This window comes from Antechinus flavipes, chromosome 1 (assembly GCF_016432865.1).
Source record: "Antechinus flavipes isolate AdamAnt ecotype Samford, QLD, Australia chromosome 1, AdamAnt_v2, whole genome shotgun sequence".
NCBI classification, from domain to species: domain Eukaryota; kingdom Metazoa; phylum Chordata; class Mammalia; order Dasyuromorphia; family Dasyuridae; genus Antechinus; species Antechinus flavipes.
In genome coordinates this window covers 616,499,458-616,516,207 of record NC_067398.1, presented here as the reverse complement: position 1 = coordinate 616,516,207, position 16,750 = coordinate 616,499,458, and the positions used below count along the sequence as shown (strand labels likewise).

Sequence of the window (16,750 nt, the reverse complement as noted above, 5' to 3'; positions counted from 1 at the left end):
GCAAATCCTGTATTAAGTGTTGGGGACCTAAAAAGTGATAAAAGACAATTTCTGCCCTCAAAGAACTGGCAATCTAATTTGGGAGACAACACGCAAACAAATATATAGAAAGCATAGATATTGTTCTATATATAGGATAAGGACATGATTAACAGAGGGAAAGCATTAGAATTAAAAGGGTTTGGGAAAGGCTTCCCCTTGCTGAATCCTATTAAGTAGTAAGTATTATTATTCCTTTTTTTAAGAAAGGAAGTTAAGGGTCATAAAGGTAAAAGAACTTGATGAAGGTCATAAAACATTGACCAGTGGGATTATATTTAGAATCCACAGTTCCTTGCTCATCTAAGATGTTAGGTCAATATTTTTATCATTAATTGTGAATTAATGATAGGGATATTATATTCCCTAGAGAGTTTACCAATTTCTTGAAAACTCAAATTTTAAATTTATGATTATTGGGATGTTTGGGAGGCAAAAGAGAACAGTGGCATTCTTCAATGACAGTGCATATATTTTGTAGAGAACAAAACTGGGAGAGAAATATTTTAACCACCTGGCAAGAAAACTGCTTTCCAATACCATCAAGCCCTTGAGCCAAATTGAATGTTAGCTACAAAAATTTTCATTACAAATAGTTAATCTATTCACTAGGTAAGTTCTATAGTCTTGGCAATATTTTGTAAGTTCAATTAGTTATAATACATATGTTCTTCCTATACTATTCCACTGAGAAGCATAGAATACCACAGTCTTCAAAAGAATGAAAATTTCAGGTAATCTAAGGGACAGATGTTTAGAGGGTAGGAATAAATTGGAGAATTTTGCAAGTAAAGAATTATGCAGTAAACATGTTATATACATGTCATATAAATGTAATCAGGGAATTTGACTAGAAAAGGGTATAGTCAATCCTGTAATAGGAACAAAGGATAACCCAAATGCCATCCATGCACTCTAGTGGAAGTGTTGCTGTTCAATCATTTCAGTTATATACCAACTTGTCATGACCCCATTTGAGGTTTTCTTGGCTAAAATACTGTAGTTTTCCATTTTCTTCTCCAGCTCATTTTGCAGATGAGGAAACTGAGGCAAATAGGGTTAAGTGACTTGCCCCAAGTCATGTACTTGTTAGGTGTCTGACATCAGATTTGAATTCAGTAGGATGATCTTCTTAACTTTAGATAATGCTCTGTGCACTATGGCACCAACTACCTGCTCTTGCAGTCTAGTGGGAGGCACATACTAACAAGAGATTAAGAGAACCCAAGCATGCTTGTTGGGTGTACTGCATGTGAAGGATTTAACAATAGATGTAGACAAGAGTCTCATGGGATGAGAAGGACTGGATGCATTGTGATCTGTACCATTGGGAGAAGTACCTACACTTCTAATACTACAGATTCATTGAAGTATCAAAGTACTTTAAATTTTAAAAAAAGAAACAGAAACAATGACTTTATGGTGTAGCTTGGATTCTTCATCTCTTTAGGCTGGCCTTTCTTCTAATTAGTATGATTTATAATCAGAGATTAGTGAACTGGAAGTTAAAGGACCATCTAGTCCAATCTTCTTATTCTGCATTTGAGAAAATTGAGGCCCAGAAAAGTAAAGTGTTTTGTTCAAGGTGATAAAAGTAGTGTTATTGGTAGGATGTGGACCCAAATCCTCTGACATCAGAGCCAGTATTCTTTCCATTACAACACAAAACATACTTACATTCACTGAAAACCAAACTAAAAGTAAAAAATTCCCACACATAGGAAATAGCAATAGATGAACCATGGGAGAGACCCACCACTTCAAACCAATCCACTTGGATATTGAAATTAGGATTGTTCTTGTAACTTTGGATCACACAGGATTTAACTCCTTTGCCAGCACATTCTATGAGCACCTGAGGGCGATCCACTGAGAGGAGCTGGACTTTCTTCATTTCACGAACACCCCAGAAGAGAACCTAGAGATAAAACCAATAGAATAGGGTCTGAAAAATCCATCAATCCAAGCTTTCATTAAGCATCCATTCTGTGTAAGGCACTGTGTGAGGCATTTTGGATATAAAGATAAAATCACAAAAGAGTACCTGTCTTCAAATAGCTTATTTTTGGGGAGGAGAGGAGATATAACATATAAACATATATATATAAATAGGGTATTTGAGAAGAGAGAAGACAAGTAGGAGAATCAGGAAAAGACTTCCCTTAAGAGGTAACCCCCTTAACTAAGCCACAGGGATGTGTAGAGGCAAAGGTAAGAAATATAGATTTAGAGCCAGAAAGAGTCTTGGAGATCTTTGAGTCCAACCTCTATTCTCCTCTAAATGTAATATTCTCCTCTAAAACATATAGTTCTTCGGGAGCAGGTTTCTTCGGGGGCTTCTGGAGGCAGTCTTTCTTTCAGTTCAGTGTAATGACCCCAAATGCAGCCAGGAGTTAAAGTCCAAATTTTTTTATTGTCTCCTTCGAAGTCTTATCTCCTTCACCTGGTGCCAGTTAGCTTTCTTAGAGGCATTCTGTAGTCTTGTTTCTGAGAACTTGAGCTCTGGCTTCTGAATCTCCTGGACTCCAAAGGTTTCTGCTTCAGTCTCCAGCCAGCACAAAGGTGGAATATGGAATGAATCTGTCTCCTCCTCTGAGACCTTCTAGTGGGCTTCTGTTCTTTGGCCCTGAGAGCTCCTCCTTATATATGCTCTCTTAACGATATGAATCTTGTGGAATTATAGTAAGTACTAAGTACATGTAAATTAGAGAACCATTATCTCATCAATTCCACTGACTTGGCATCTTGTAAGAATCCTAACACCAATGTATTTTACAAATGAAGAAACTGAACTCAGCCCAAGGAGCTTAGGTCATTTGTCCAGGATCATGCAATTAGTTAGTGGATTTGAACACAGATCTTTATGACTGCAACTGCAATGCCCTACCTACTATACTCACCAGAGATAAGCAAACTCTGGCTCATGGGCCAAATTTCACATCATAGTCTGCTTTTATATGACCCAGGAATTCATGATTCTTAGCTTACAGTACATATAAAGAGGTGGCAGATCAGCTTTGACCCATAGACTATAATGGCCTTTAGACTTTCAGGCATGGAGGGACAGGCTGTCCAAAGAATGACAAAATCACAATTCTAATGTTGAAAGAAACCCTCAGAAGTTATCACTGTCTAATCTTCTCATTTTTCAGCTGAAGAAACTGATATCAATAGAGGTAAAAACCTTGTTATCTAGGTCATATATAGCAGAAGGATTTCAACTGTTGAGAAGAAAAAGAAATGCTCCCAAAAATGTTGTTGTTCAATCATTTCCATCCCCTTGTGATATACTATGCCTTCATCAGACCACATTTGGAATAATATTATGTTTAATTTTGGACACTATGATAATGTCACTGGAGGGAATTCATTAAGGCAAAGGCTGTCAGTTTTTGTCAAATGAGTACCACTTAAAGCTCCCGTGCATGTGTTAATAGTTTTGTTGTAATAGTAAGTCTTTTCATCTTAACTAGGTTAGAAGGGAAAGCTCTAGATATGAGCCCAGTCTTCTTACTGTTTAGCACAATGTCTTTGATCAATGAGTTTGGTCTTCAACTTAGGTTAGCTCGCCCCTTCTTAGGCAATCTGGGTCTGCTTCCCAGGTCATGGAAGCTTACTATATTAATACCAAATTTAGTGTGGATATCTGACAGGAATAGTCCTCTGCATCTCAGAACTTTGGAGCTCAAGCGGTCTGCCAGTCTCAGCCTTCCTAGTAACAGGGATTGCAGATATCCAACAATACAGCTTGCAGAATTGGTGTATATATGTATATATATATATATATACATATTATCATATGGAGCAAAAGATCAGACTTATTATATTTGGTTCCAGAGGTTAGAACCAGAAGCACTGGGTAGAATTGAAAAGAGGCAAATTTAGACTTGATAATATAACACAAAAAACAAAAACAAAATTCCTTCATAATAATGAGAGCTGTTCCATAATGCAAGGGACTGCCTAGAGAGGTGGTACATTCCCATCCTTAGAGGTCTTTCTTTCCCCCCAATGATATTTTATTTTTCCATATACATGTAAAGATAGTTTTCAACATTCATTTCTGTAAAATTTTGTGTTCTAAATTGTTCTCCCTCTCTTCTTTACTTCCCCCTTCCCAAAACAGCAAATAACCCCATAGAGGTTAAATATATGCAATCATTTTAAACTTATTTCCATATTTGTCATGCTGTATGAGAAAAATCAGACCAATTGGGAAAAAATCATGACAAAGAAAAAACAAACAAAAAGGGTAAACATATTAAGCTTCAATCCACATTTAGTATCCATAGTTCTCTCTCTGGATGTGATTGGCATTTTCCAACCTAAGTCTATGGAATTGCCTTGAATTACCACACTGCTGAGAAGAGCCAAGTCCATCACAGTTGATCATTGCATGATCTTGTTATTTTGTACAATATTCTATTGGTTCTACTCACTTCACTCAACATCAATTCATGTAGGTCTTTTTGGAAGTCTTTAAGCACTTGTTGAATGGCCATTGTTGAGTCCGTTATAGTGGAGATTCCTTTGATAGATGGATTAGACTAGATGGGTTGGACACTAAGATCCTTTCCAGCTCTCAGATATTTTGATTCTGTGGTCTGCTATTCAGAATCACTTGTAAAAGCTTGAGTATTTTCTATTAATTAACCTTATCTAAGATACTCTGGATACTTGGGTAGAAAGTTCTTATAAAACTTTTATATAAATGAGGAAGATAATTATAAGGAACAGTAGTCACATTGCTTTGGTGTTTTGTTTGGTTGGTTTTGGGCAATGACAAAGTATTTAATTTTTTTTTCTTTAGAGTACTTTGAGAAATAATCATATCTCATTAGCTTCATAATTGTATGTCCTCAAGCACAGGGAAAATGATGTCAACCACAATGATTCTGTGTTCCTGGGTAAGTCATTTAAATCCTCAGTGTGTCAAGAAATTGAAAGACTTTTATTTTCAGGGCAGGTGCTGATATATATTAACTGAAGGACTATCCTCATAGAGAGTTCTCTGAATCAATGAAATCACCCAAATTTCAAATTTATGGTTAATATTCAAGTGATGCCTGTCTACTTCAAAAAATTAAGGAAGATCTTAGTGCCTTTGAGTCTGTTGGAAAATTCCAGAAGCTTTTTTAAAGTCTTACCTCTATTCTATATGTACTCAGCACAGGACGAATATTGGCAGGGACTGGGTAAATCTGGGCTACATCTGATGGGTCAATGGGTGGAAGATCCCGTGGGCCTGTGGAAGGAACCTGACAAACAAAGCAAAAGCTCATTAGAAAGGGATAAGAAAACTAAGAGGATTTTGGAGAACAGGGACTTACTTCTCAATGGCATTGAACATTTATTTCCTTTGAACTTTATGTAAAATGCCTTGCAAACTTTAAAGTACTACATAAATATGAAAGACTAGTTGCAAACATTTATATAGTACTTACTATGTGTCAGGTACTAAACACTTTACAATTTTTATCTCATTTGATCTTCATAACAACTCTGGGAAGTAGAAGCAATTACAATTCTCATTTTAAGATGGAAAACTGAGAAAATGGAGATTAATGACTTGTCCTGAGTAACATAGCTAACTAATATTTGAGATGGACTTCAAACACAGGTCTTTCTGACTCCAAGCCTTGCATAGTCATATTTTAGGAAAAGTTAATTTTATCTTTATATTAATTTTTCTGATGAGAATTTGGTGTCCAAGATATAGGAACAATTAACAAATATTATATCTATATCCACTTGACCACAATACATTTTCTAACAGATAAGTGGTCAAAAAAAGACGAACAGTTCTCAAAATAAGAATTGCAAACTAGTAACTATATGAAAGAATACTCCAAATCAAAAATAATAAAAGGTATACAAATAAAAACAAACCTGAGATTTCATCTCACACCCTATATATATTGGCAAAGATGACAAAAGATAAGAATAGTCAATACTCCGTGGTTGTGGAAAGATAAAACATACTGCTTGCGTGAATTAAACATACCAATAGTTTTTGTGATAACAAGAATAGTAAAGAGAAACAAAGCAGAAGTGTATCAGTTGGGGAATGGCTAAACAAACTATGATACATAAATGTGATATTACTGTAAAAATAATGTAATGAATAGAGCATGACAATATCTATATGAATTGAAATAATATGAATAATATGATAATAATATAATGGTCATAATAATAATAGGAATTAAAATGAAGAGACTATTAGTAAGGAAAATCATATCCACAGTAACTATAATGTAAATGGAATAAACAACTATACACACACACACATACAAATCAGAAATGAATGTTGCTAATTAACAAAGAAACATAACTCAAAAGAAAAACATGAGAAGGCTCTCCCATAATACCACTTTACAGATGTGGGAAGTCCTCAAGTGGTATACTTTTCATATATTTTTAGTTATTTAAATATATTAATTGTTTATGCTGATTTGTTTTTTCTTTATTAATTAAAATATTATCTGTTATATGAGATGATTCTCTTGAAAGAGAAGGGGAATGAATAGTAAAAAAAAAAAAACTATGGTAAGATAAAAATAAAAGCTTATCTTAAAAATACCTATTTTTGCAATTTGGATTCATGCTAAAAAAAAAACCATGGCTAAATATCCATGTCTTTTGACTCAGATATTCTGCTCCTAAGGTTATAGCCAAAAGATGTCAAAGGTAGAAAGAAAAATAAAAGATAAAACAAAAATTCCTATCTGCACTTGTTGTAATTTCTAGAAACAAAGTTGAAACCAAGTACTGATTTCAGTATATCTGACTCTGGGGAATGGCTAAACAAAATGTGGTACAAGAAAGTAATGGAATATCACTGACTTATAAGAATCAATTAATATGAACAACACAGAGAAACATAGGAAGACATTTTAAATCAATGTGCATAATATACACAAGATACATAATTACTACAATAATATAAATGTGAAGAACAGCAAAAGAAGAAACAGATCTAAAATTATAGTATAATTATAACAAACAGTTCTATCCTCAAAGAAGACATGAGAAAATGTACCTTCTTCCTTCCTTTAAAGAAAAAGAACTTAATGAGCATGGAACATTGTATATCTTGTCAGGCTCAGTTAATGTGTTGGCTATTTTTAGTGAACTGCTTTTTCCTATTTCATGTTATTGTGACAAAAGGCTTTCTGGGTAGGACTGGGTGAGGGAAAGGTATAGTTAGAAATGAAGATGGTATAAAATCTAAAGATTTCAATTTAAAAATGCCTATTTCTCTCCCTTACTTTTTACATATAAAAATATTCAATATGTCTGTGACAGATGCTCAAGGAAATATTTGATTTATTTTAGAATACATAATGATGGTCAAACAATAATAATGTTTCTATAGCATTTTATTGTTTACCAAGTACCTTCCATGCATTATTTTGTTCACAATTACTCTGTAAGAGAATTACTACAGGCATGGTTATTCTCATTTTCCATAAAAAACTAACCAACATTCTAGCTATTGTGACACCACACTTTTTTCTCCTAGAGAAATAAAAATGAAATGTTTTAGACATAAATCTTTGGAACATACAAAGCTCATCTTCACAGTTTTTTGCACACATTGTATTCTACCCAAGTTTCTTGGAAAGGTCCAGTACAGTGCCCCCATCTTTTTCCATTAACCTAACAGTCCATCTCCTTTCAGATCTTCAAAACTTATTTACTTCAAAAGGGCTTCCTTAATTAAATTTATTCTCAATCTGATCACTTCTCTATCTTCTATGCAACCTTTAGTGGCCTTTATTTATTAGCCTCCTCTTGGTTCAAGATATAATTGATGTATAAATTATTACCTGTGGAAATGAAACTAAGAAATGGATCAAACCAGTATTATTGTTGTCATGATGACAAAGATGATAATGATGACAATGAGGATCACTTCTTTTTCTAAGTGCAGCTCCCATTTGTGAGAAATGATTATTTCTCTCTTGTATCAATAAGTAATTATTGAATCTGAATCAAGATTTTTCTCCTTCTCTGCTTCCTCACCCAGAAATCAAAGTGTGGGAAATCTTTCCAAAACATTTATCCAGACAGGTTGGCTGACATCTAATCACAGACAGTAAAAGAAATTTTAAGTTTAGATTAATGGATGCAATCCTATTCATTGTGTTTACTTATATCTGAAAAAAATGTTGATTGTTCCTTAAGGTAAGATAAGTGATATTGAAAATGATGCATCTCTTTGCTCAAGATTGGGGTGATCCAAGTCATATATCTCAAGCCCCTTATTGTAATATAGCCTAGTCTTCCATTATAATATTCATTTTTTCATTGTTAATCAATCAGAGTTGATTGCCATCCTCAAGAACACCTATTCTTTCAAGAGTATAACACCTTTGAGCCCTCCACCATGAGGAATCCTTGGTCTGAGAGATAAGGCTAAATGGTTATCCTTTCCTTAATAAACATGCTGGCATTATAAAAAATGATTGTTATGTCTCACCATGTCTCTTGAATTTTTTTACACACTAAATATTTTAAGATATGTTTTTACTAACTAAAAGAAGCATTTGTAAAAGGTAAGGTTGGTTGGCTTTGTGCCTGGGAGGAATTTGATTTGTGGAAGTAATTAGTCAATGAATAAACATTTATTAAGCACTTACCATGTGCCAGGCATTGTGCTAAGAGCTTGGAATACAAAGAAAGGTAAAAGATCGCCCCTACTCACAAAAGATCAAGAGGGTAATAGGGAAGATAATATACATGCAACTATATACAAATATAACATAAACAAGTTAAATTGGAAACAATCTAGTACAGGCTTTGAACGAATTTTTTATAGAATATTCAGCTATATTCTTTAATGGTTGCTTTGTGTGCCTAGATCCCAAACTCTCAAGACAGTGACTATTATATTTAAATACTTTCTCTCACTTCACCCCTTGACTCACTGCTCTGCACTCAGAAACTGCCTGATAAATATTTCTGATTGAATGACATGAGTCAGAAAAATAAAACAAAAAAGAAAAACAAACAACAAAAAAAACACATGGTAGAAAGAGTTTCTTTGAGCCAAAAGCCAGGAAAACTGGATTTCCTGTCATTCCTGACTCCCACACAACTGGTGTTTTGGCAGAAGCAGGTGCGGGTGAGCTTATTATCAGAAAGAGCCACAGGAATTTTTCTGAGTGGGTCAGACACCAGGAATGCAAAACAAGCTCAGGGTAATTAAGATTCCAAATGGATGGGGCTGTATACAGGACCTCAGGAATACTGATGATGAATCTCTGACACTGTAGTGAAGAATTAAGCAATTCAATGTCCAAAATTGTATATAATCTAGCATGCCAATAATCAATTCTCCCTGCAGAGAGTAAAGCTACAGCACAGATGCAACCCTGCTACAGTTTCTAGTTTTATCTTGAAAACAGAGCACCATATGTTTCCTCTTCCTGAGTCTGGCTGATGAGTTTGGCCAATGAAATGCTCTGGATAGGAAAACGCCCCAGTTGAATTCCTGAGAAGAGCCCTGCCAGTCAGTCCCATCAGTTATTTCTAGGATAATTCAAACCAGAGGGATCCCAAAGCACTTTACAGATTGTGCTAATTAACAGATTTGTTCCAGGCTAACATGCAGCTATTTCTTCAATGGGATAATAATGGCATCAAATAGGATGGTTTACTAAATACATCAAAACAACTGCTGCACTGAGAAATTTAGATAAGCAGATAGGGCTGGTTTAAGTGCCAGATTGGATCAAATAGCACCAGTGTAGGCCAACTCTCAAAAGATCAGCACTACGTTTTCCCTATTTAGTTCATGAAACTTAGTGACAACACACAGGAGAAAATCCAGATCTATTCCTCATGCTATCTGAATTCCATTTAAATCTCTAACCTGGCTTGACTTCTTCCTGATTCTAGAATATCTTTCTACTTTCACTCCAGCAATTTTCCTCAATGGAAATACCTCCAATCTTGTAGCCTCTCCCTTCAACTGGCAAGTTCCATTTCAGGAAGTACTCTCATCTAGCTATACTCACCTCTAGTTTGGCTCACCTCCTGATTGTTCTGACCTAGCCCTTACTTAGGCATATTTCCCCAACCTACTTTAGCCCATTTTTAATTTATTATTCCCTTATTAGAATGTGAAGGGCAGCTAGGTAGTGCAGTGGAGAGACAACTGCCATCAGGAAGACTCGTTTTCATGAGTTCAAATCTGGCCTCAGATACTAACTGTGTGATCCTAGGCAAGTCACTTTTAGCCTGTTTGCCTAATTTTCCTCATCTATTTAATGAGCTGCACAAGGAAATGGCAAGTCAGTCCCTTATCATTGCCAAGAAATTTCAAATGGGTTCATCAAGAATCAGACATGACTGAAAAAAGACTAAACAACAAAAATTAGAATATAAATTCCTGCCTTTCTCCTGTGTTTGTATATATTATCAGGGCTGGACACATTACCTTTTATATAATAATATGTAATTTAATAAATGCTTTACCTAATCTTATCTCATTTATTCCCCGTGGTAAGACATCCACAATGCAGCATGCATTTTGAAATGTTACAGTACTGAAATTTTAAAAATAGAAATGAGGTCAGTAAGATGAGACTTAGATAAATAAGATGCACAGATAATCCAACAACTTCTTTGTAGTCAGAGCAAATTTCAAGAGGAATGATTTTATTTGAAAATTTAATGAGGAATAATGTGGGCTGATGCATAGATCCTAGAATCACAACATTTTATGATGATAATATTGGAAGAAACCTTAGCCAGGGAATCCAGTAACTACATTGCCCCTTGAAAACCCTACAATTTTGAGAAATTTAATACCTCTTTATTTATTTTTATTCTATTAAAGCTATTTTATTTACAAAACATATGCATGAGTAATTTTTCAACATTGACCCTTGTAAAACCTCGTAGTCCAAATTTTTCCCTCCTCCCCCACCCTTTCCCTAGATGGCAGATAGTTTCCATTTTATGTATCTAAAATAGAAGTTATCTTCCATAAATCCCTGCACCTGTAAGTCACAACCCCAATTTCTATATTTCTGTTGAAAGCCCTACCATTCTCCTACTCACCAGGATTCACAATCTCAGTCTTCCCTGACCCTTACTGCATCTCTCTTCCATTCATTCAGATGCTAAGTTTAAGCAATTCTAAATCCCCAACATCTCTTGCTTTGGCCTTCTTTTTTCTAACTCAAATACCAGTCTAATTATATGATCCTTATCATTTCTCACTAGGACTATTGCCACAGTTTCCTAATTTATCTTGGCATTTCTACTATTTCCCACTATCTAATCCATCTTAACTGTACTTTTCAAAATACAGGATGTCTCAAAAATTTTGATACAGTTTTAAAACAATTAAAACTTTAAAATGTCTGATGGCTTTTGGGATATCCTGTATTTTTCCTAAAGTAAGAGTCTGGCTAAAAAGTAAAATAAAACAAAATCCTAAATAGATGTTTATCACTTTTAGAAAAAAATGCAAATGCTTCAGTCTGAACTGACTTGACCCGCTCTTCTCAATCTTTTTAGCTGAAGTCCCTCTGACTGGCTCACTGAAGCTCTTTTTATGCTTCTTCTCCGAGAGTGGGATTGTGGGATCCGAGAGTGGGATTATGGGTTTCCTCCCAGAGTGCTCTCTGGCCCTAAGAGTTTCTTGCTTATATGAGCTCTCTAAAGGTGTGAACAGAAGCATTGTTTCTCAGTTCCACTTAGTACCTTATTTCTTCTGGCCTATAACATCTTCTTAAAAGATCAGATCAATCATACTGAATCATGCTAAATTACATAAATATTGTCTCTATCAACTCTAATGACTTAACAGTTTGTAAGGATTCCAACATCTCCTGCTTTCTTTTGTTTTAGAACATAAGGTGGTCATGACCTCCCTGACTTCTCAAGGAAGTGAGAACCCCTAAAAGAAGGTGATCACACCTTCCCTGACTACTCAAAAAAGAAGTGAAAACACTATAAAAAGAAGGTGGTCACACCCTCCCTGACATCTCAGTAAAGGAGATGAAAACACCAAAGGAAATAGAAAATCAAACCAGATTAGCGGGTTTCTAAAAGGGCTCACTTGAAACAGGTATACATAAATCCATCAATATGGGAGGTATTACACATAGTTACATAAATTACATAGGTACATAGCAATATAACACAGGCTAATAGTAATGTAACAAATAACATGAATCAACATGAGAATTTATATATGTCCATAAGTCCTAGAAATAGTCCAAAAGAAATCCATTGTCCATTCGTTCATGTGCCAGGAATCTAATAATCCCTGTAAGCTCTGAAGTACTGCAATAGTCTCATCAACAATTTTTCATCTCAGGGAATCCAATGATCCCTGCTGGTTTTCAAGAAGTTGAAACAGTCTCATCTTGTGTTAGGGAATCCAATGATTCCTGAAGATTTCAAAGCTCCTTCAACAGTCTCTCTGTCAACCATGCTCTTTCAGTGTCAGATGTTTCTTTAATCTTCTCCTTTGTTTCCAGATTTTTCTCTTTTTCTGTTTCTCTCTGATGGACAGGGTGAACATGGCTCATTGGCACCCATCTGATTCCTTCTCCATCTATAGAAATACAAGCAAATTCTCTTCCCCAAGCAATTAACCTATCTAATTCCCTTCTATTGACCACTTTTGGGATTTCTCTTCATCATCTGACAATTACATTGAAGCTGTTTGCACTGGACACTGCCGTGTTGGGTTAAAAGGCCTGTATTCTCCCCAACTGTAATCTCTTTGTGCCATGTGATTATTTTTAGACTAATTAATCACATCAGAGTCCTGACCTTCTAAGGACTCTCGTTGTAACTTCAGCTGCTATCATGTCCCATGTGTCTTTTGATTGATACCTTGGAGCTGGGCCCTGCCTCTCATTTCTCTGGGTCACTCTACATTCAGAGGCCCAGGGAAAGCCTTGGTTACATTTTGGACATGGGGTTTTGGGTTTTATTCTCTCACCCTGTCCTCTCACTCTATCTCCATATCTACACTGAGCTCTAAGATGTCCAACTTTTCCATACTGAAAACATCTACAACTCTCTCTAGAAGTCCCTTGCCAAGAGGGATCCTATCTTCCCATGTTCATCATAGTTTGGGCATAATAATCATTTGTGCCCACTGTGGCACAGCATTTTATGATCTCCTCTAAAGGACCATCTTTGTCTAGTCCCCATATAATTCTTTTGCAAATCTCATTGGTATTTTCCTTAGCCAGATGTCTAGTCATTATTTCTGTGGCAACATTATCTCTAATGGTTCTTATTACAGCTGTTTGCAAACGTCCCACAAAATCAGCAAAAAATTCATTGGGACCTTGCTCTATTTTTGTAAAAGCTTTACATCCATCTTTCTGTCCAGGGAGATAATTCCAAGCTTTTATTGCAGCCTTAGAAATTTGCTCATTCACTGATATAGGATAATAAATCTGTTCTGAATGCTCTCCATACTGAACTTCACCAGCTAGTTGGTCAAAAGTGATTTGTCCAATAGCTCCTGTTTGCCTATTGCGTTGGGCTTGAATCCTACATAATTCATGAAACCCCGAAAGCCACAACAAATTTTGTCCAGGTTCCAAACATGACCTTGCTATGGATTTCCAATCATTCGGGGTTAAGATTTTATAAGACAAATTATCTAGTAAGAGCTTAACATAAGAGGATGTAGCCCCATAAAGAGTGCAACCCTTTTTCATATCTTTAATTTTTTCCAAATTAAAAGGAGTGTATTTTCTCTCTTTTTGACCTGAAGAATCAAGCTTTTCAATCACAGGATATGCATTTATAAAATCAGATATATCTTCTCCTACATTTTTTTGCCTTAATTAATGACTTTTATAATCTTGTCATATTCTGCTTCATAAGAGATGCCTTAATAGGTGGTTCTGATTGCATTACTTCCTATCCCTCTCTTACTTCTTCCTCCACCCATGAAGGGTTAATTGAGGAGGGAGGGTTATAAGATGTGTTATGATCTAATTTCTCCTGCTGTGAAGTATTACACTCAAAATTGTACTTAATTCCATTCTTATCTGATTCTTCCTACTTTTCACCTAGTTTAGTTGGCACCTCTCCTTCCTGCACTTTCTTCTTTTTCTTCATTCTAACACTTAAATAATTTCTTATCGCTAGTTGTATTAAATTGTATGTATAAAATATATTTTTGGAAATTGAGTTTGGATGAGAATTGTAATATTCACCTAGTTGCTCTCCTACTAATTTCCACTCCTTTGGATCCAATTCTTTTTCTGTAGAGAACCAAAGGAGATGTGTACTGTACAGTTTTTAAAAGATCAATGACAAACTCCCAGGTTATAATTAAACCTTGATTTTTTTATAAGTCTGGCAATGGTCTCTGAACATTTTCCTTGAATGCTCTCTAAACATTTTCGTTGAACAGAAACAGAAGGCTGTTTTCTAAACATCTGTTCCATCTTAGATGAAAACCTACTTTAACTATTTTAACAAAATTTCTTTGTTGTACTCACCCTAATTTCTGGGTTGAGGAGACTTTTCCACTGGATTCAGAATCAGAGGCTTTTCTACTGGATCAGGAATGGAACTTTTCCACTGGAATCAGGATTTTGCCCTATGTTCAGACGCCAAATTATGGTGTTTTTCTTCTTTAAAATATAATGGTTCTCTCTGGGAGCAGATTTCTTGGGGAGGTTTTCTGGAGGCAGCCCGTGTTTTGGTTGCTCTGCTCCATAACTTTTCCCCAAATAATCCTGAAATCCTTTACAATCTCCTTCATATTCCTGTTTTCTGTCTTCTAAATGTGTATTTTCATAATGCTGTCCAACCAAGTGCCTCGAGGTTCAGGTGTCTGGCTTTTACTATCATAATAAAGCAATAATTCACCATTTAGGTAGCCAAGGACTGAAGATAAGAGAGGTTCTCCATCCAAATTGACCATGGCAAATACAGCGTATTGAAGAACATGAGATTGGGCATTAGCCAAAGGCCGCAGTAGGAAGAGAAATAGAAGGCTGTACGTGGGTTTTTGTTTTGTTTTTCTAGTGACATTTTTTTCTTGGCCTCAAAAATCACAGACTTGCTGTGAAATTATCTGATTTGCTTTGAAGAGAATGCAGGAACTCATTGACACTTCAGCTTGAAATTTATGACTCCCTACCATTTGGATACTACCTGCCTTTCCAGACATTTCAAATTATTCCCCATTCATGCAGTCTATATTCTGTACAAACTATGATACAATTTGTTTCTTTAACTGACCATTACATAGTAAGTCAGTCAACAAGCATTTATTAAGCCCTAAGTATGTGCCAGGCATTGTGCTAAGTGCTGGTAATAAAATATAGAGCTTTTGAGAAGCTTTCATTCTAGTGTGAGGGGACACATAAAAAAAAAAAAAAAAAGAGCTAACAAGTGGGAGAGAGTTAGGGTAGAGATGATGAAGTCTGAAGAATGAAGGATAAAATGAGCTAGACTCTTCCTGAAAATAGAGCTTTTGGGAAGAACTCAGTGGGAGAAGGGCAGATATCTGATGATCTGGAATTCATTTTTTCTTCTTCTCTATCTCTTAGAACAGTGGACTTTGTTCAAAGGATAGCTAGGATTCTCCTTCCTACTCAAAGCTTTCTTGATCTTCATAGTTGCTAGCACCCTCTTTCTTCAAATTATCTTTTATTCATTTGGATGTGTGTGTGTGTGTGTGTGTGTGTGTATTCTCATCTATAAAATAGGAAGCATGATACTTAACATTTCTGCTGCACTGGTTTATTGAGATAAATGAGATAATTCAGATAAAGTATTTTATCAACTTTAAAACATCAGGTAAACATCAGCTTGGCAGATAGTGGACAGAGTGCCAGGCCTAGAGTCAGGAAGATATCTTGATGATTTCAAATATGGCCTCAGATCTTTATTGGCTTTGTGACCCTTGGCAATTGTTTGCCTCAGTTTCCTAGTCTGTAAAATGAGCTGGACCATGACATTAGAAAAGTGATGCCATGACTTGCAAGTGAATTGAAGAAAATGACAAATCACTCCAGTACTTTGATAAGAAAATCCCAAATGTAGCATAAAGAATCAGATAAGACTGAACAACAACCAGCATCAGCTACAATAATGATGGTGATTATGGTATGTACCCTCTTCTCTTTTTAATAGAACATAAACTCCCTGAGGGCTTCATTTGTGTGTTTGTAGCCCTGGAGCCTCTGATTTAATATGTGTTTCTTGAATTGTAATAAAAATAAATAGATGGTACAAATGAGAAAACAAAGGTTAAGCTATTTAACCCTGCTTGCACAGTTAAGAATGGTAGAGCCAAAAGAAACAGCACCCATGAAGGACATTGTCTCTAAAAATCATTCTTTTCCCTCCCTTTTACTGTAGTAGCTATGATTCCTACTTTACTCAAGCTATACTCACACTCCCTCAAAGAAGAAATTATTTTTACTTCCTCTAATCATACACTACATTTTGTATATACAAATCATATACTTATTTAGTTTAATTGGTATTTTAGGTTTTTAAAAATCAATTAACATTTATTAGTCATCTACTATGTGACAAGTCCTGTGCTATGTGGTAGGGATATAAGAAGAGACAAAGTATAATCACTGCGCTAAAGAAGTTTACAACCTAATGGGAGAAAACAACAAGCAAACAAATAAATACAAAACAAATTATACATAGGATAAGTAGAAAATAATTAACAGAGGGAAAGGCACTA

The 16,750-nt window shown here is 35.4% G+C and overlaps 1 protein-coding gene across 1 annotated transcript in view; it reads right to left on the bottom strand.

The window, feature by feature from the left end:
• Positions 1-16,750, bottom strand: part of FER1L6 (fer-1 like family member 6) — a 258,649-nt gene that overhangs the window by 70,952 nt on the left and 170,947 nt on the right. The window contains exons 23-24 of the mRNA XM_051971065.1: positions 5,187-5,297; positions 1,796-1,957 (exon numbers count right to left, since the gene is read on the bottom strand). Coding sequence (XP_051827025.1) covers positions 1,796-1,957; positions 5,187-5,297 — 273 coding nt within the window. The remainder of the gene's footprint in view (positions 1-1,795; positions 1,958-5,186; positions 5,298-16,750) is intronic.